Raw genomic sequence first — 20,143 nt, 5'->3', positions numbered from 1 at the left:
TCTCTTTTAAAGAAGTACTCTATGGCCCATGTCAGTTCTCCACAATGCTATAATTACTTTTTAAAATCAACACCCTCCCCCTAAAAAGAAGACGGATGATTCTTTATCTGTGGCAAGGCAGCAGAACAAAAATTTCTTGCTTCTCTCATGTGAATTTCATCTTCCTGGTATACATATGTAATTGTCTAAATTAAATGCTTGAAGAGTTTTCCCATGCTTCTAAATGCAAACCACTTAAGCGTAGCCTCTCAAACATCTACTCTAATGAAGGGGAGACAAGCTTCAGGAAAATGAAGTACAGGAATAACAACCAGAAAAACCTGAATGACATAGGATGGGAGAAATAGTATGACTCAGGGGATAATACAGAAAACACTCCACTTTCTCATATGGTTGATAGAAAAATGACACTTAAAAGCATGGTGAACCAGAGAGCAAAGGGCTCCTTAACAAGTCAGTAGTTTGCCACTAAACTTGGAAGGCAACCAGGAATCAAGTGCTCCAGAGGGAATTTACTATATTTCTTCTTACATTCATCTGGTTGCTGAATCTTTAGGCTTCTACAAGTTTTTAAAATATACTGAGATGTTCATTATCATGGCATCCTGTGGTCAGTAATGAAATAGAGAGGATTATTGCCCTAATGTGGTAGAAATGTATGAGACTGATCTATATTTCTGTACAAATTGTGTTGACTTCATTACCCTGGTGAGCTGTACCTACAAGGACTTCTCTCAACTATTTACTTTGCAACTTGTATTTGTAGGGTGGCTAAGTTTTATTTTCCTTTATATTAAGTTAAATCTCTATATATCTGGTAATATGTGTTATAGATGCATACCATCATTCTCAGCAAACACAGGAACAGAAAACTAAACACCACATGTTCTCACTCATAAGTGGGAGTTTAACAATGAGAACACATGGACACAGGGAGGGGAATATCACACACTGGGGTCTGTTGGCAGGTGGAGGGCAAGAGGAGGGATAGCATTTGGAGAAATGCTTAATGTAGACAACGGGTGGATGGGTGCATCCAGTCACCATGGCGCGTGTATATCTATGTAACAAACCTGCACTTTCTGCACATGTACCCCAGAGCTTAAAGTATAATAATTTAAAAACCTATTCAAAAAAACCATAAAAAAAGAAAAAAAAATACAACTCACACCACTTAGAAAAAAAATACCACTCATACCACTTAGAAGACAATTAGTGGAACCAAATAGCAAGTCAGTCACCTGGAGAGAGTTTGAAATTGCTTTCTGTGAACTCTAGCTGTGACATATCAGTGAAACCTTCTTTCTCACCATGGATGCTGTCAGCTGTCATTGTCAGATTCTATTTTAGTAGGCAGGAGTAACAATACTGCTTTGATATTTCTGGTAGTTCTATTGAAAGCTGGGAAAATTACTAAAAATATCTCCCTTTCATGATGTCTTTAAAAATACAAGATCATCATATACTCTTGTCATCCTCTCCAATCCTTTCCTCTACCCCCAATCCCTTTTTCCTCAAGTCACTGAACATTCGTATCAGAGTGGCAAATCTGTAAACTAGATAAAGCTTTCTGGAGTATCTTCCAAATCTCTTGGCAGGGCCTTAATTTCTATAGTCTGCCATAATCAACCCAAGATAGGAGCAGATAAAAATCTCCCTTCTGTAGGTATTTGGTCTTAATATGGGTCACTGAGAAACAACTATTAAAAAAAACCAACAACAACAACAAAAAACTCATCACAGTTCAAGCAAAGAAGAAAAACTTGCAGAGGCATTAGTCACCTCTCTTGTTCTGTGAAAGTATTTTTTGTGTCTCAACTTTAACTCTTCTCTACAAAGGCAGATGATCCAATGTCAAAGACATTCTACTAAATAGAGGTCTCTAGAAGTTGACTTGATTTCAAAGCCCTAGACTTCACAGTAAATATTCTGTCCATGTTGTAAGCCACAATGGAGGCAGCTGGCTTACTGATAATAGGAATCTCATAGTGACCATCAGTGGTTCTACCTGTTTCGTGAAATGATCTGTGTGGGTTCTATGATCACAGTGTTACTAACAGTCTCCCAGAGGGTCTTTTACAGTGTTCATCAACTTTTCTAAATGATTGGAACAAGTTACCTCTGGGTAAAAGTATAAGATCTTCTTTTATAGTAAAAGCTGGAGCTTTGAACTACTTTATAATTATCTACCACAAAATGTAGGTGTTTTGAGTCAGACTGATTAGTCATATCATCAAACTAAATGATTGACACTGAAAACTGAGGTGGTTGGGAGTCACTTTAATTTGGTTCTTTGTAATCACAGATTAATAGTTTTGTGAAAGTGATACAATTAAAAACCATCCTTGTTTACTTAGAAACTGATTATATACACGTACTTTCCCATGTTGTAGAACACACAATTGGGAGTAAGCAGTGCCTAAACTACTTTCCAAATAAGCTTACTTTGCATAATCTGGAAAACATAAATTCCGGGTGTACACCCGGAATTATTTATTGTGTGCACGATACACCAGGACCTCAAATAGTGCCTAGGATAAGCAGCACTCACAAAATATGTGCTGAGTAAATCAATGAAGAATCAATGGATATATCATTAATGAATATGTGTTGTTGAATTAATGACGTATTTGCTGTTACTCTGCAAGAAAGCTTTTGTTCCCATTAAGTTAACTTGAGGGGAGTATTTCTGTAATGTAAGAATGACACCATAGGTTTTTACATACAGAGAATGTTCATACAGATAACCAGTGGCCTGAATAAGAAGGCTGAAATCTGGTGTGGGACAGATATATAAAAGAAATGGGCCAGGCACGATGGCTCACGCCTGTAATTTCAGCACTTTGGGAGGCCGAGGAGGGCAGATCACGAGCTCAGGAGATCAAGACCATCCTGGCCAACATGGTGAAACCCTGTCTCTACTAAAAATGCAAAAATTAGCTGGGTGTGGTAAGTGCATCTGTAGTCCCAGCTACTCAGGAGGCTGAGGCAGGAGAATTGTTTCCACATGGGAGGTGGAGGCCGCAGTGAGCCAAGATTGCACCACTGCACTCCAGCCTGGGCGACAGAGTGAGACTCCATCTCAAAAAATAAATAAATAAATAAATAAATAAATAAAGGAAAAATAAACGTAAGATAGGAAGCTAACCTTACAGAGGCATCCAATCTAGTTAGGAACAACTAAGTAAAAGTGAAAGGATAGGATTAAGAGCAAGATGAGTAAGGCAAATGAAACCTGTAAGGAGAGTCTGGAAAAGATGGGAATAAGCATGAGTGCTTTAAAGTTGATTCATATAAGAGTTGGGCAAAGAACAGACTATACTGGAAGAGAGTTTAGGCCAGAAAAGTAATGAAGAGGATGGTGGTAATTGAAGTGTGAAGTTGTATACTTCTGGATTAGTAGTTTAGTGGGAATGGAGAGAAAACGTGAGCAATGTGCACTCGCCTGTACACACACACACATACACACACACACAGTTTGTCACCAGGCATTATGCTTGGCAATTCACCTACATTAACTAGCTTATGTAAGGTGATTATTTCATTTAATCTTCACAACAACTTTATAAGATAGAATTATCACAATTTTTCAGATGATATAATTGAGTCTCAGAGTGGTGAAATGATTTACCTAAGATCACAATTGTTTTAAGCAGTAGAGTTGGGATTCAAACCCAAGTTAGCTTGACTCCAAAGCACAGTCTTTTATGAAAGGTTGAACATAATACAAAAAGAGCAGGGAGTAAAAGATGAATCTAAACTTTCAAATGCAGAGCATTAAAAGAAAACATAAACGGATAGCTGCTTACAAAGCACTCCAGCAGTTTTCACCCCATCTCTAGTAATTTCTTAGGAGAATGATACTGAGCTTCTATTTAATTCCAGACCCTTTCCTGACCTTATGTTTGGCTACTGGGTTGGAATTTTGAGGAATGGTTTGGCCAGATGGAGTCTCAAATTAAAAGGTCCCTTTATAGGGGAGATTTCCTGCCGGGTGGAGATTCTTTTGAAAAATTCAAAATAAGGCACAAGATATTTGGGAAAAAATTCACAATTGTATACAATATCATACTTCCCTCTTTCAACGGACCACGTTGGGCCTGCTATTGAGCACATAAAGCCTTTTATAACGTTTCCTCCTTTCCTTTGATTCTCTGTTCCCTCTACCAGGAAAGAGCCCCTTCCTCTCTTTTGCCCATTCTATACCCTAAATACGCAGGCTTGAGTAAAATTCATCTCAAGAGGATTCCAGAACTGGCACCTCCACTCTTGCTTATTCCAAAATCCTTTGACTCATACTTGATTGATTCTTCTCTTTCCCTCATATCTAATTGTTTAACCAATCATTTCAACTCTCCTTTAAAATTATATCTACCATCTAACCACCGCTTAATATCTTCACCCATTATAAGCTGCTCCACGCCCCATCATTTCTTACTTGGATAATTACAATAGCCTCTTAACAGCTATCCCTATTTATACCCTTAACCTCTATACAGCCTATGTGTCATTCAGTAGCCAGAGTACATTGTTAAAATACAAGTCAAATGTCATTTCTTTGCCCCAAATCCTCCAATGGATTTCCACTGCCTTAGAGTAAAATCCAAATATCCTTCCTTGGTCTATAAGACAGGATTGCTGCTACCTCTTTGACTTTATTCTCTATCACTCCCTTACTTACTGTTTCAGTTACAATGGCCCCCCTTGCAGCTCATAAAAACCACCCAGCAGGCCCTCCTCAAGGTCTTTGCATTTGCTTCTCCACTTGCCTGGAACCCTGCTCCCTCATCTGTCCACATGACTCCTTTCTTCGTTTGTTCAGGTTAGCATAAGCCTTCCCTGACCACCCTTTCTAAGAAACTCCATGCCATCATTCTCTAGCCCTCTTAGTTTGTTTTATTTTTGTATCACTAAGACACTGCCTTGTTACATAGATATGTATGTATTTGTTTATTATCTGTCTCCTCTAACCAAAATGGAAGCTACTGGTGGGTAAGTACTTTGTCTCTTTAGGTCACTGTTGTATCCCAAGTGACTATAAAAATGCCTGACATAGCAAATGCTTAATAGCATTGAACAACTAAATGAATGAACCGAATTAGAAGAATCTGAAGGGCTACCCTAAAAACTGTAATAATCAAGAGACTGAAAATAATCCAGTGAAGATAGAGATATAAAAATGAAAGTCACAAAGAGACCTGACACAATTGTCAAAATTGTATAACACGGTCAAAAAGTATCAAATCTCTATCAATGATTGAATAATAAACAGTTTAGTTAGAATTAAAGACATTTAGGTGAGGTTGCACAAATTTTATTGCAAATCTCTGTATCTAAGATCTATGGAAAGCTCAGGGTAAGATTTGAGCCAAGATATACCTTCAGTGACACCAGGATCTCACCAAACCCCCAGAAAAAAGTTAGTAAGTGGAGTATGCTTTGAAACCAATTAGAAAGTAATCAGACAATGATGAGATTGTTCACTGAGGTTTTCAGAACAAAATGAATTCAGGATAGGTAAGCTGAATGATATGTGGATGTTAGATAAATAAATATCTTTTTTTTCTATCCTAAGTAAGAGATTTGTCTTCAAGTTCTTATGTAAATGGTAGATTATTATTTACCAAAGTATAGCCTCCCATTCAGAGACTATGGATTCCACATCCCTTGTACTCCACATATGACTACATTCAGGTCTGTAGAAAGCTAGCAGATGTGATGCATGTACCTTCTAGTTGAACTTTATTAAAGACGGATTTTCTTGTTCTGGGCTCTCTCTTTCACTTTTCCTTAGAAGATAACATAAATGAAGAGGCAATTCAACTTCAACCATGTGGATAAGGACAACACTCAGGTGGAACGATGTTATGGGATGAACTGTGTCCCCTCTAAATTCAGATGTTGAAGTCTTAACTCCAATACCTCAGAATGTGACTGTTTCAGGAGACATGGTCTTTAAAAATAAAATTAAGTTAAAATGAGGTCATTAGCATGGGGTCTAATCCAACCTTCTAGGAAGAGGAAACTTGGACATAGACACACACAGAGGGAAGACAATGAGAAGACACAGGGAGAAAATGGCCGTCTACCTGGCAAGGTTGCCTCAGAAGAAAAAACCCTACGAATCCCCTGATCCCGGACTTTCAGCCTCTAGAATTTTAAGACGTAAATTTCTGTTGTATAAACCATTCTGTCTGTGGTACTTTGTTATGGCAGCTATGGCAAACTAATAGAAACAGTGGGATAGGAGAAAACAGTATCCCTGAATGATGCATAGCTGCCTAACTCCATTGACTGCCCCCTAATTCAGACTTTTGTGGGAAATAGCAAAATTATCTTTTTGTTTGAGACACAGTCTCACTGTGTCACCTAGGCTGGAGTGCAGTGGCACGATCTCGGCTCACTGCAACCTCTACCTCCAGGGTTCAAGCAATTCTCCTTCATCAGCCTCTTAAGTAGCTGGAATTATAGGAGTGCGCCACCACATCCAGCGAATTTTTGTGTTTTTAGTAGAGGCGGGGTTTCACCACATTGGCCAGACTGGTCCCCAACTCCTGCACTCAAGTGATCCATCTGCCTCCGTCTCCCAAAGTGTTGGGATTACAGGTGTGAGCCACCATGCCTGGCTAGCCAAATTATCTTGGCTATGCATTTTGGTTTCCCTTTGTTACAGCCCTTCACCTATACTCAAGTATAATACTTAAAAGGAAAAAATGGAAACAACCTAAGAGTTTAACAATAGAGAAAGGGTGAACCAAATAATGATACATTCACTGAACATAACCATAAACCGGAACCTCAGCAAGGCAAATCAGTAAAACAAGTTTAAGTGCATAAGTCATATATATTCCTCAAACTATATAGTTGATGCATACATAAAATATCTGGAAGCAGCTCTAGTACAAAATATGATAATATCAGTTGCGTTAGAGGAGTAGACATTCTTTTCCATAAAGTGTGACTTCTTTACTTTTGTAATTTAAACTAGTGTCATCAACAATATAATGTACCTTTACATTAGACTTACCACCTTTACAAAGACTTATCACTTTAAATTTTACTATCCAATTATGTTAAGACAGTAGAGACGAAAGTCACTCTTAGACATTAATCTCATCTATTTTGAACTTAACAAAAATGCCTACATGCCATTTCTCTTCCCTATCTTTTTGCTTTCTTTACAACACCAATTCTTTCCTGTCTTATTTTATTCCTTGTTTTAGTATAAACCAATGAGTGGAAAAGCATTCTCAGAGTTGGAAGACAAGGAGGAGAGATGGCAGACAACAGGGAATAGACACTCCAGTTCTTCTTATTCCACCTCAATCCCTGCAGGAAGCATCATAAAATTGAAGCAAAGCTACTAAAGCTTCAAAAGTGTAGAGAAATGTCTTTGTGTTAGTTATGAGAAATAAATGAGGCCCGAGAATTCACCTATAAGAGCACAGTTAATTGAATTAACAGCATGGAAGTAATTAATTAGACTGTTCAGCTGAACAAATCCATGTGATGAATTAAGAACAGTACAATTACGAGTTTTTGGGTCTAGGACTACACACTATTTTCTGATGTGTAATTCATAAGAAGCTATTTACTACTCATAGCACATAATCTCATTTATATCTTTTGAGAATACAGCCTTCTTTGTCAGAAGTGTATGAAGTTTCTTTCAAAGCTACAATAGAAAATGGTTTAAAAAAATGCCCATGAAAGTAGGTATACATAAGTGTAAAAAGTAATAATCTATACAGAAAATATAAATTTATAAATTAATAGATTATTCACTGTATGATTATTAGTAATGAAAAATAATTCTTAGACATGCAAAATAATTTTATCACAGATGTTTTTAAATACTGTGTCTTCTTTTAATGTCATAAGTTAGGAGAGAGGAAGTGTGTTCAAGTAACAGAAGAGGAAGGTTAAGCATTTGTCAGAAACTGGACATATTGATGAACTGTCAAGTTCTTAATTGGAAATCAATACAAAACAAAATAGCACTTCAATTTAGTAATAACTTTAAAGCCCTATTTATTTCCCAAAACATCCAGAGAGACATGGCATTGCAGAAAAGGCCTAACTTGGATGTATATTGAGGAAAAGAACATACTGGTTAGCAAGGTGCTTAGCACACATTACCTTCCACAGTGAACAACCTACCTGGACAGTAATAGTAATAGTGAGAAACTGTAACCAAACAACTGAATAATCATGTAGTAGAAGTGGTTATGGCATTGGATATTGATTTGAACTATATGATCACTAATTTTATGAGACTCAATTGGACACAGAGAAAAATACAGGCAGTGTTCAATTTTTACAGTAGTGTAAGACCACAAAGATGACTGCTGAAACAGTGCGAAGCAATTTTAATAGTCAATGGGAGAAATTATATTTGTTTAGTGACCTTTAAAATTATTTTGTCAAAACATTAAAAGTTCTCTTACTGTGTTTTATAAATGTATAGCGGATTAAAAATAACAGTAAAATTAATATTACTGATAATGGTAAAACAAATATTACTATTTACTAGTAATAAAACTAATAGTAAAACTAGTATTCACTAGTAAAACTACTAGCAAAATTAAACTAATATTTAAAAAACAAATGTAACTTAAAATGCTGAAAACAGTGAGAACTGAACTGTTTTTTTCTCTGTAAACATTTTGCAAAGTATAGTTTGAATGGTTCCTGCCTTTTCTTGGTCATACAACTGATGATTAGGAGCAAGCATCTTTTCTATGCCTTGGTGAACTGGCAGATTCCTTTCTAAGTATGAATCAGCTTCCAACATTTTATCCTTTGCCCTTTCAATGGCATGAAATTTCTCTGCAGGTTCCTTTAATGTGAAGTTTTCTACATCCTCTGGGACATTGTCATCCTTTCCATCACAGCCATTTTGCTCATTTATGTCGATAAATCGTTCCCATCAATGTTATCTACTTTAACTGGGTCACCTAGTTTTCTTTACTAATGAAACAAATATTTCTGCAAGGACAATTTACTTCAACAATTGATTTTATCTACATCTGTTTTGTTTATCTTGGCTATAGTTATAGTGAAACTTTTCACCGATACTCACAAAGCAGCCACCACACTTTCCCTGTGGCAATTTGAAGCCAAATGTTACTTACGAGTTTTGTAGCATAACCCATCTTAAAGTTCCTCCCTCTCAGTTGGGGGATCATCCCTCACCTCAGGTTAAGTCCTGATGAACAACTTGAAGAGCAACATGTCAAAACCTATCACTTGCCTGCTCCTATGGGTGGCTGAGTCATGGCCTCACTGGCAAAGCCTTCTTTACCAAGTCCAGGTCCTCATTAGTACTCTGGCTCCATGAACCAGCACTCTGGCAAGCTAGATACAATTAATAATATGGGTGTCTTTTATGATAGGATTAGAAAATCTTGACCTTCCAGGTGAAAGTTTCTGTGCTTTTACATGATTGTTTGGTAATGCTCTGTTGGATGTCCAAGATACCCCAAACAGTAGAGCTGAATGGAGCCACTAATATAATTGCTATCATGTAACTGATAACACTGACAGCTAGTGAGGTGGTAAAGCTATAGGGCAACAGGCTAGGTCTCCCAGCCCTGTTCATCTCATATCTTTGTTTCTTTTCTGTTTCCTTTTTAAATGTTTTATATATACTTAGATACACCGAACTACAACTTGATTTAATAGTCATTACCAAGTTAGACTTCATGTGACATGGACTATCTACATGTGCTACTAAGTATATACACCCACTAAAAATGCTCATGTAAAATTTGCTTTCAGAATACTTTTTACTTTCAGCAAAAATCATTCTTACTTAAAAATAAGAAAGCATGGAAGTGATATGAGACCAAAAAAATACTCTATGAGAGAAGAGTCTTATAAAATATGCTAAACTGAACTGCTGGGTAAGCTTGCCTTACAGGCGGTCAACGCTGTGAACTGCAAACATCCCTGCTTTTCTTGCCTCAAGCTGGTTATCTCATGTTGTCAATGCCATCTGGGTGCATCACAAATGTGGTAATTTTGCAATGAACGCATAACTATAATGTTATCAAGAAACAGAATGACAGTAAAGAAAATAAATAAGGCCAGGTTTTAAAATAAAACGTACTTTACTCTTTCAAGTTGAGAAATTCAAATAAGTTACTCATATCTGACCTAAGTGATTGAACATGAAAGATTAAATAAATAAATGAAGTCATTCCCTAGTGATTTCAGCATGTACACAACACACACACAGACATAGGTATATGCATACAGATACATATGTTCATGTCGAGAGCCATCACTGCTAGAACAGAGTTCCAACCATGTCAGGGATGCTATGTATTAGAGCCAATGAGGGCAGCAGTGTTTTCTTTGGTGAGGTACATCTGTACTCTGCTCTTATTTACACCATTTTGTCTCTAGAATGCATTGTTGCACATATGTGTCCTTAGGGTTTTCTTTTTCTTTTAGGCTCAAATGGCTTACTTGGATCTGGTCCCTGATGTATCTTAGAATCTCACATATATAAGGCCAGTATCCTAGGACACTTCTAACTGCATTTTCTATTTTTATTCAACAATATGCTAGAATTTGGGTAAACTATCAGCTGATAAGCAGGTTCTAAGTGAAAATTCAAAATCTAAATTATTTTTAAAATGGCACCACCTATTCTTTTCAGTTTCTCTGTAAGAAGGGCACATCTATAACTAACGAAGTTCTTGATGTGGCACTGTATTTTTTGGCCAGAATAATCAGTCTTATACAAAAAATATTTCTAACATAAAAATGTCACCACTTGCTTTACCATATTTGTGCCTTCATAGACATCTAAGACTCCTAGGCTACACTGAAAATCTGAACGCAGGTAAACATCTGACAAAGATAACGGAAGTAAAATAAGATTAGAGGGTCGGGCACCTAGAAATACATCAGTCTTGGGGCCCAGTTTCCCCTTTTGTAAAGAGAAGACCGGGTTAGAATTTTTTTTTATTGCTACGTATTTGTTGCCTTATATCTTCCACTGACCACAAAAACTAGCTTAGCTCCTTTTCTTTATTCTCTCTAAAACACAAGTGAAAAACACTGACTTCAACTATCTAGATAACTACCTAAATCTGAAATATAGTTAAGGTTGGCAGACACATCCTAAAGTGCCTTCTGGCTCTAAGAGTGAATGGCTGAGAATAGAGCATATTTGACTAAGCGTAGAGTAAGATGACAACTCCCAAAATTCAAAACAATGCCCAGGTCTATAAAAGGACAGCTGTATTCTATCAATAAAAACTGTACTTCAAGAAATTTGATCCCTAAACCAAATATTAATGATACAATTAGAAGAGAGGGAGAAAAGGAAGAAAGGAAGGATAAAAGGGAGGGAAAGAGAGAAGGAGGGAGAAAGTAAATATTTAAGTCTGATTGAACTCTTTTCCCTCAGAAGAAAGAGGTGATGATTAATAAGTTAATAATTCCCCCATAAATGAAACTTCTCTATTTTTAAAATATGTAAGGTGGAATTTTTTTAAATCTTCACTTATCAAAAGATATTGGTTTATTACCTTCAAAGTCCACATCTCCAACTAATTTTGTCTTTCCTGTCAGTGGATCATGGACGTAGTTGATACCCACATCAATTACAGCAGCACCTTCTTTAACCATATCAGATGTAATCAACTTTGGAATACCTGAAAACAAAAAGAGTTGTTTGTCCTTCAGCATAACAAATGGTTATATATATGTTTGGTAGGCTTATATACATATACACACACACACATATGTGTGTGTGTATATATATGTGTGTATAACACACACACATATATATGTGTATATATATATGTGTGTAATACGTTGTTCCTTAAAAAACAGGCCATTGATCATTTCCGATCTGAGAGAAGAACAAAGATGATTAAGGCAGCACATAAGGGCTTCTGAGGATGAAATCCTGCAGGAGTTACCCTCTCACCTCAGAGATCGCTCACCTGACATCGCAGGGATACCTGCTTGAGCAGCATCCTTTTATATGTCACATACTATGAATGGCATGGGGAGATTGCGGACATGAGACAGGCTCCTGCTGAGGTGTGGTGGAGTGGAGCACAGTGAAAGCAACTTGGAAATTGGAAGGAGGGAAAGAAAAAAAGGGAGGAAGGGAGGGAGGAAGGGAGAGAGATAGAAAGGAAGGGAGGGGGAAAGAAAAGAATGAGGATAATAATAATTCATATTTCCCAGGGTTGTCATAAACAGTAAAGTCCCATACTCATAATGGCATCTCATCAACTCCAAACATGAAGTTCTAAATGCTATCTTGAGCTTTCGTTTTATTTTTTCTTGGTTTCTTTGGATCACGATGTCTGTATGATTCTGAAAGGTGTAACGTATAGTAAGCTCTCCTCACTATTGGTCTGTTCCAGTTTAAAAGACAGATCTACAGAGATCTTATGTCATCATCTATTTCCTGCAATTATTTTAAAATTTTGTTTCAAGTACAACAGTACCGGCTAAGATTAATGTTCCAGTTTTTTAAAAAATAACATTGAACAATCCAACCACAAATTTAGTAGATTAAAGCAACAATTTATTACTATGTCTTATGATTCTGTGGGTTGACTGAGTTCATCTGGATGTATCTGGCTTGGGATCTTTTACGTAATTGGAGTCAGATAGTGTCTGAAGCTAGAGTCATCTGAAGACATGACAGGCTAAAAGGACTCACTTACATGGTTGCAGCAGATGCTTGTGATTGGCTAGGAGCATAGTTAAGGCTGTCAATGGAACACATATGCATGAACTCTCCATGGGGCTTAGTTTCTCACAGATTGGCAGCTGGTTTCCAAGAGTGAGTGTTCCAGGAGACAAGAAGTATTAGTTACCAGCCTCTTAATGCTTGGACCGGGAAACTAGCATAATGTCACTTCTGTCATATACTGTTGGTCAAGAAGTAACACAGTCCACTCAGATCAGGAGGAGGAACAGAGACTCCACTTCTCAGTGGGAGGAGAATCAAAGACTCTGTGCACATCTTTATTATTCTATCACAATGCTTCTGATGGACATGGTGTCTAGTAGGTTATTTGCTCACATTCGGATTCTAGATCTCTTACGGGAAAAGCCTACCCACTGTGTTGTTAGAGACATTCTAGCAACTGTACTATCCATTTAAGCATTACGGATGGCTTAAATGTCACCTTGTAACATGATTTTTACTGCTAGCAAGAGTTTAAAGGCTATAAACAAATGGTCAATATCAACATAGATGTAGCTATGGGATAGCTTCCTTAGTCTCATAATGATGTGACAGAAGAGTCACCAATGTTTGAGATGTATTTTTCCCTTGCATTCCTATCCTGTGATATAGAACTTATCTTTTTTATTGGTTCTGACATAGGTACTATGCCTCGCTCCAAATAGTCATAAAATCCTGCTTCTTCTTGGTATCCAATAGAAAAAGAAGACATACATTGAGTATAGCTGCAGAAAAAAAATTCAAGATAAAAATATTCATAAAATAGTTATTATTGTCTAGCCTCTATGCTAATGGCAAAGATCCCAATTCCCCTCTGATTATTATAACATCTCAAAGAATATTAAATGGCAATGAACAAATGGCAGAATTTTCAAAATAGAGGAAAGTGTGAGCTTGATTTTAATTCCCAGGAAACGTGCAAAATGGAAAAAAAAACTTTAAATGTTTATCTTTTTTGGATAGTGATGCTTTATATGTCCACTGTAGAAAATTTGGAAAATATGTAAAAATTTAATATGAAAATAAAAATCACAATTATCTTACTATCCAAAGAAAATAAGTATTCATATTTTTAGTGTATTCCTTTCTAGGATTTCAAAATATTTATATATTAAATATAAAATATGAAACCTGCATTTCCTTAATGTTGTGTCTCACTATGTATCTCACCACTCTGTTATTACATTAAAATGTGAGCATTTTCCCATTTCATTTTATTTGAAAATTAGAAGTTATATGAACTAATTCATTACATGGATTACCATAAAAATGTATTCATTCCTGCAGTGTTTCTAATATTTTGCTATTATAAATAATGCAGTGGTGGTCATTTATGTTCAGAAAACAATGGGTAATTTCTTAATTACAGCATCAAATTTTAGAAAACTTTTCACTGAACTCTTATGAATGGAAAAATATAGGTTAGATGAAAGCATCTATTGGTAGAATCATAGGTAGTTAAATAACATATTATGAAACTGTTGACCGATGCATTTGTAAGGTCTATTGAGATCTTCTGTGAAAAGTATTTGTCAATACCGTGTTCAAATTTTTAATAAATAATTTGGAAGAACACATTGGCATTGTGATGGTTTTATCTTTGTTCTCCTCCAGATCCATTTTCACCTTTTTTCTGCTTTACTCTAGGCCAGCGGTGGGACTGATCCTTACAAGGGTCTTGTGTGCTTCTTGTCTCTCTTGGAACCACATCATGGCCATGAGAACAAATTCAAGCTAGTCTGCTGAAGGATACAAGTACCGTAGAGGAAAGCTGAGTTACTTTAGCTGAGGCCATAATAGACTGATCAGTTCCCTATCAACAACCAGTAATGGCAGATGCTTGATCAGGCCCCAGAAAGATCGTCAGAAATGAGTGAGTCAAGGTTACCATAACTGATCAGCTGAACCATGGACTTAGGAAAAAAAATTTTTAAAGGTGGTGTCTAAGTGACTTTTTTTTTTTTAACATACCAGTAGCTACATAGCCCATATTTGCAAATGACACAAAATTGGACAGAATGGCTACTGGGTTGTAATTTTGGAATGATGGATTATAAGTATCAAGAATAATCTGAATGGGAACAAATGTATAATTCTCATGAAGTGCTGTACTTGATTAAAAACTCAATACAAAACTAAGATGGTCTCCAGATACAAGGATGCAATATTTTCCAATATATTTTTAGCAAACTCTCTGGAATAGTTGGTTGTACTTCAGAGGCTGGTGTAGGGAAGAATGATTAGAACCAGTCTAGAAATCATGTCAAATTCTTATCACTTGCTATCAAACTAGCTGGCTCAATTAATTATTACTGATCTGCAATAAGATAAAATCTTGTGCCACAATATAAAGCAACTATCTCAGTAAACACAGTTTAATTCAGCTAACTTTATTATTACTTTTTGTAGGAAGAATTTTTCAATGAAATAAGTGGTGTGTTGATTTATAGTTTGGTGCAAGCTCCCTATCTTCTTGCAGACCTATAACATACAGTGTGCAGAGGGTAAGAAATAGTCACTGACCATCACCAGTGCACTGACCACACAGTGAAAACCTCTGCACTAGAGGAATGGTTAAATGAACTTAGGCTACCTATCTCAGAAACAAACAAACAAACAAATGCATACACCTAAAAACAAAACAAGAAAACTCCAATAACTAGAGTAGTTTCTTCAATATGTAAAAAACTGCAAATCAGGAAGATTTTACTCTATATGGTTTCAGAGAGAAGGAAAAAACACAAAGGGAGGGAGGATCTTTTAGCTCAGTAAAAGATATTCTAAGGATAATATACCACAAAGAGAAACTGTATAGTGTCCTTATTTCTTACTAGCAATATTCAAAATAAAGAAGAGATTGAACTGGGAAGGTTAGTTGCAGGAAGACAAGTCCCCAGATTACCTTGGCTGCCCCAGCTCTTTCCCCTGCCACTTAACAGAGACTTTCTCTTTATCTCGTTCTAGTTCTAGAATGGGGCATCTTGAGATAAAGTGAAAGTGTTGGGTACAGTCTAGGCTATGTCCTCCTCCCTCCTAGAATGGGATGTTCCCCAGTGCTTGAGCTCAGCAATTCAAGTGGTGTCCAGGGTGTACTGAGTTCCCTCAGCTGTGTCACAATGGGGCAAGCACCGATGACACTCCATTCGCCCTGGGCAGTTTCCTGAGCCTTGGGAAGCTGGCTCACCAAGGATTCTAGGCTTCTGTTTATTCTTGCTGCATATCTGCGCTGGCTGATCTGTGTGAGTGTTCTGTCTCACTATTCTTACGCAAGTGATAGAGGTACTGGGACCCCTTTTGCTCCTCCATGCTGTCGTCATGGTGTTGGGACTACGGAAGCATCTAGGTCTTCTCTAAGCTTCTGTCAGACTTATAAACTTCTGTATTAGTTATGCCTTTCAATTCTATGATTTAAACATTCTCCTTTGTCCTTTCAAATTAAAAAACAAAAAAACCTCTTCTTTCTTTTTCCAAGTAATTCATCTCTGAAGTTGTGTTGACCTTTGACTCTATCATTCATTCTACTTAAGAAGATAGAGAAATTATATAAATTACATTTAATGGTTGGAACTATGACAAACATTCAAAATCTCTATTTTAGTTAGGCTAAATACACTGAGTAGTCCACTTACATTGCTGTCTTGTAGAGGCAAATGATTGGAAGCACATAGTTGCTCAATCAGTGTATTCTTATAGATATTGAAAAGAAATTTCTAAGACTTGATGTGTTTAATTCCCCAAGTATACAAATGCAATATAAATTCTTGTCATGTGATAACATAGAATTAAAATCTACTTAAATATTAGATAAATAAAAGACATATATCATTAGGATGCACAGTCAGGATATTTTTCTTTTTGTTAGAGTTGAAAATGAATGATTTCAAGTGAATGATTCCTATGAGTTTACTTTTTCTGTTGTTGCTGTCATAATTCTATGGGAACCAATCCTTAATTTTTATACATAATTTGAGGGCTCAAGCATTATATGTGAGAACCAAAACCATCTACGCTCACATAGCTTATATATTATAAGCTGTAATATTAACATTATTTTATTATTCAGCTGTCTTCATCTACATAACTTTCTCACTCCAGGAAAGTCTTGCTCAGAAAGATGAAATTTGAAAGTGATTTTGTCTCAGGAACTTATGAAAAACTCATTTAATGAATATTAAACCTTTTGATTTTTCAGTAGGTAGCATCAAATAGCTGATTCTGTAGGATGTTTTGAAACCCTTGCTTCAAAATCCTCTCTTTGTATCCACCAATCCTAAACTTTCATATTATAATCATCCAATTCTAAGCAAGCCTCCATAAGGCATGTTAAAAGACTTGCCTTGCAATACAACTCAGGACACAGTCATGGACAGAGACTTATAATTAAACCACCAAAAGCAATTGCAACAAAAGCTAAAATCAACAAATGGGATCTAAAACTAAAGAGCTCCTGCACAACAAAAGAAACTATCATCAAAGTGAACAGGCAACCTACAGAATAGGAGAAAATTTTTGCAATCCACCATATGATAAAGGTCTAATATCCAGAATTTACAAGGAATTTTAAAAAATTTACAAGAAAAAAACAACCCCATCAAAAAGTAGGCAAAGGATATGAACAAGTATTCCTCAAAAAAAAGACATTTATATGTCCATAATCCATATGAAAAAAAAGTTCAACATCACTGATCGATAGAGAAATGCAAATCAAAAGCACAGTGAGATATCATCTCACACCGGTCAGAAAGGCAATTACTAAAAAGTCAAGAAACAACATGCTGGTGAGGCTGTGGAGAGATAGGAACCCTTTTACATTGTTAGTGGGAATATAAATTAGTTCAACCATTGTGCAAGACAGAGTGGTGATTCCTCGAGGATCCAGAACTAGAAATACCATTTGACCCAGCAATCCCATTACTGGATATATATCCAAAGGATTATAAATCATTCTACTATAAAGACACATGCACACGTATGTTTATTGTAGCACTATTTACAATAGCAAAGACTTGGAAACAACCCAAATGCCCATCAATGATAGACTGGATAAAGAAAATGTGGTACATATACACCATGGAATACTATGCAGCCACAAAAGTGAAGGTGATCATGTCCTTTGCAGGGACATGGATGAAGCTGGAAGCCATCATCCTCAGCAAACTAGCACAGGAACAGAAAATCAAACACTGCATGTTCTCATTCATAAGTGGGAGTTGAATAGTGAGAACACATGGACACAGGGAGGGAAACAACAAACATTGGGGCCTGTTGGCGGTGGGGTAAGCATCAGGACAAATAGCTAACCTATGCAGGGCTTAAAACCTAGGTGATGGCTTGATAGGTGCAGCAAACCACCATGGCACACAGATACCTATGTAACAAATCTGCACATTCTGCACATGTATCCTGGAACTTAAAGTAGACAAATAAAAAAAATAAAGACTTGCTTTGAAACAAACTCTAACATCTTATAAATGCTTCAACTTTGCCCCCACACCCTAACATGTTACTAAGTTTAACTGGTTCTCCAGGAGAAAAAATATCTCTGATGTGTAGAATTTGATGATTTCTATAACATAAATAGTCCTACCATGGCTGACTTCAAGCTACAAATGTGAACTCACTGAACATGGATTGGGGAAGAGATGCTCAGAAACAATCTGACAGGCTGGTGGAGCAAGCTTCAGCATACCACTGCTACTAAGACTCTGTCAATGCAGTTCTCACCCATGCTACAGTAACTGTAAACTAAGATTTGTCATATCATTGAATTGTTCGAGTAATATTTTTGGGGAACCAGCATTCAATAATCTTAAAGATCCACAAAGATCTAGTCAAAAATTTCTCTTGTACGTGATCCCAGACCTTGAGTCAAAAAGCATGAGTGCCTTGTGGTCTATTGAAATTCCTGCTAGGGTAAGGAGCTGTTGGTCTCTCTGACTGTTATGATGAGGTATGGCTCACATTGAGTCTGACCTCTTCCATATTTTGTGACATAAAGTTCTCCATGCACTGCATTTATTTTGTCTTCTATGAATAAAAAGCCCTTTTTAAGGAATCCTTCGATTGATCAGATTTGAATAAGTTTTATCCTTGGTAGAAATCAGTTTTATTACTAACTACACTATATATCTCTATCCCTATCATTTTTTTTGTATCTTTATAAAAGCAAACTTCACAGAATGGGAATGGGTGTAAACTAGACAAATCCATCCTCAAACTGACCTTGACAGGCTGGGCATGGTGGCTTATGCCTGTAATCCCAGCACTTTGGGAGGCTGAAGGAGGTATATCACTTGAGGTCAGGAGTTTGAGATCAGCCTGACAAACATGGTGATACTCCATCTCTACTTGAAAAAAAAAAAAGGAAAAAAAAAAATCAAACTGATCTTGAGGACTGAGAAATTCAGAAAGCTCCTCTGAACTTTGCAAAACTCTGGAAAAACTTTGTCTCGGGTCACTTACCAAAATCTTATGAGTGCTTTTCCCAGTGTGTCTTGTGAAATTTCTCCAAACCTTACTGTCTGTGAAAACTGCACATGTGTGAGGTTTGCAGCTGGAGAAGGCCCAGCCATCAGGCTATGCGGGGCTGAGGCAGGAGGTACACAGCAGTATTTTCACCTGATGGTTCCTAGACTCTGCTGGACTTGGTTCAGTTTAAACCGAAGACCATTCCCCTTTTGACAGACTCTTGCTTTGCACATGTATTTATGCCCTAACCCAAATTCTTATATTTATTATCTTTCTAAATAGCTTGGTTTCACTAAAGATAATTTAGAATTATAATAGACATTTTCAAGGAGTTTTGGTATGAACAAAAGTGTTCATTTGAGAGATGCCTTAGAACATAAAGGAATAAAATTCTAAACATCCAATAATCTGCATTGTTAATGTGTTTGAGGAAGTATCCAAAATTATTCAGACGTCAAAATTGTTCCCTTAAAAGATTCCTTTATTGAGGCAAAAAAAATAAAAGTGAAATACTTAATCTGTTTTAGATTCCTTTAAACTTCAACAGAAACTTAATGACCTTTATCCTATGATTCTTCTTCTCCCAGCCTGTTTCTTCTTCTCCTTCTGGCTTGTTCCCCCTTTCTTCTGGCTGTCCAGAAACCCCTAAAGTGCATTATCTTATAAAGCTAAGCCCCTGTCAGAACAGAAAAAGAAAAAAAAACACTCTTATTGTTAATTTTAAGACTTCATCTCATTCTGAGCTAAAAGCCACTATTAAAATGTACCCAAAGCCTCACCATGATAAAATTTGCAGAGACATCAGGAATAGTTTCAGGAATGTACAACCCATACTTCTCAAATCGATATCTATTACTTCATATGCTCAGATACAAAAGAACTGGATAAAAAGAGGCATAACACAAAGATTCTTAATTGCATAAGAAATCAGAGGTATTTTGCAAGCTG

At 36.6% G+C, this 20,143-nt stretch overlaps 1 protein-coding gene across 9 annotated transcripts in view; it reads right to left on the bottom strand.

Annotated features, from left to right (window-relative positions):
* MTHFD2L (methylenetetrahydrofolate dehydrogenase (NADP+ dependent) 2 like) overlaps positions 1-20,143 on the bottom strand; it is a 190,133-nt gene that overhangs the window by 8,990 nt on the left and 161,000 nt on the right. For 4 of the 9 annotated variants that reach the window (XM_007998883.3, XM_073017407.1, XM_007998885.3 and 1 more), the window contains one exon: positions 11,544-11,669. The exons of 2 other annotated variants lie outside the window; for them this stretch is intronic. In XM_007998883.3, the coding sequence (XP_007997074.2) occupies positions 11,544-11,669 (126 nt within the window). Of the gene's footprint in view, positions 1-11,543; positions 11,670-19,702; positions 19,872-20,143 lie in introns of those variants that run through there. 3 more of the 9 variants (XM_007998887.3, XM_073017406.1, XR_012093365.1) reach the window with 3 other exon arrangements.

The sequence above is a fragment of the Chlorocebus sabaeus genome, chromosome 7, assembly GCF_047675955.1.
Source record: "Chlorocebus sabaeus isolate Y175 chromosome 7, mChlSab1.0.hap1, whole genome shotgun sequence".
In the NCBI taxonomy this organism is placed as follows: Eukaryota; Metazoa; Chordata; class Mammalia; order Primates; family Cercopithecidae; genus Chlorocebus; species Chlorocebus sabaeus.
The sequence above is the reverse complement of the archived record's forward strand: the minus strand, read 5'-3'. Positions and strand labels throughout refer to the sequence as shown.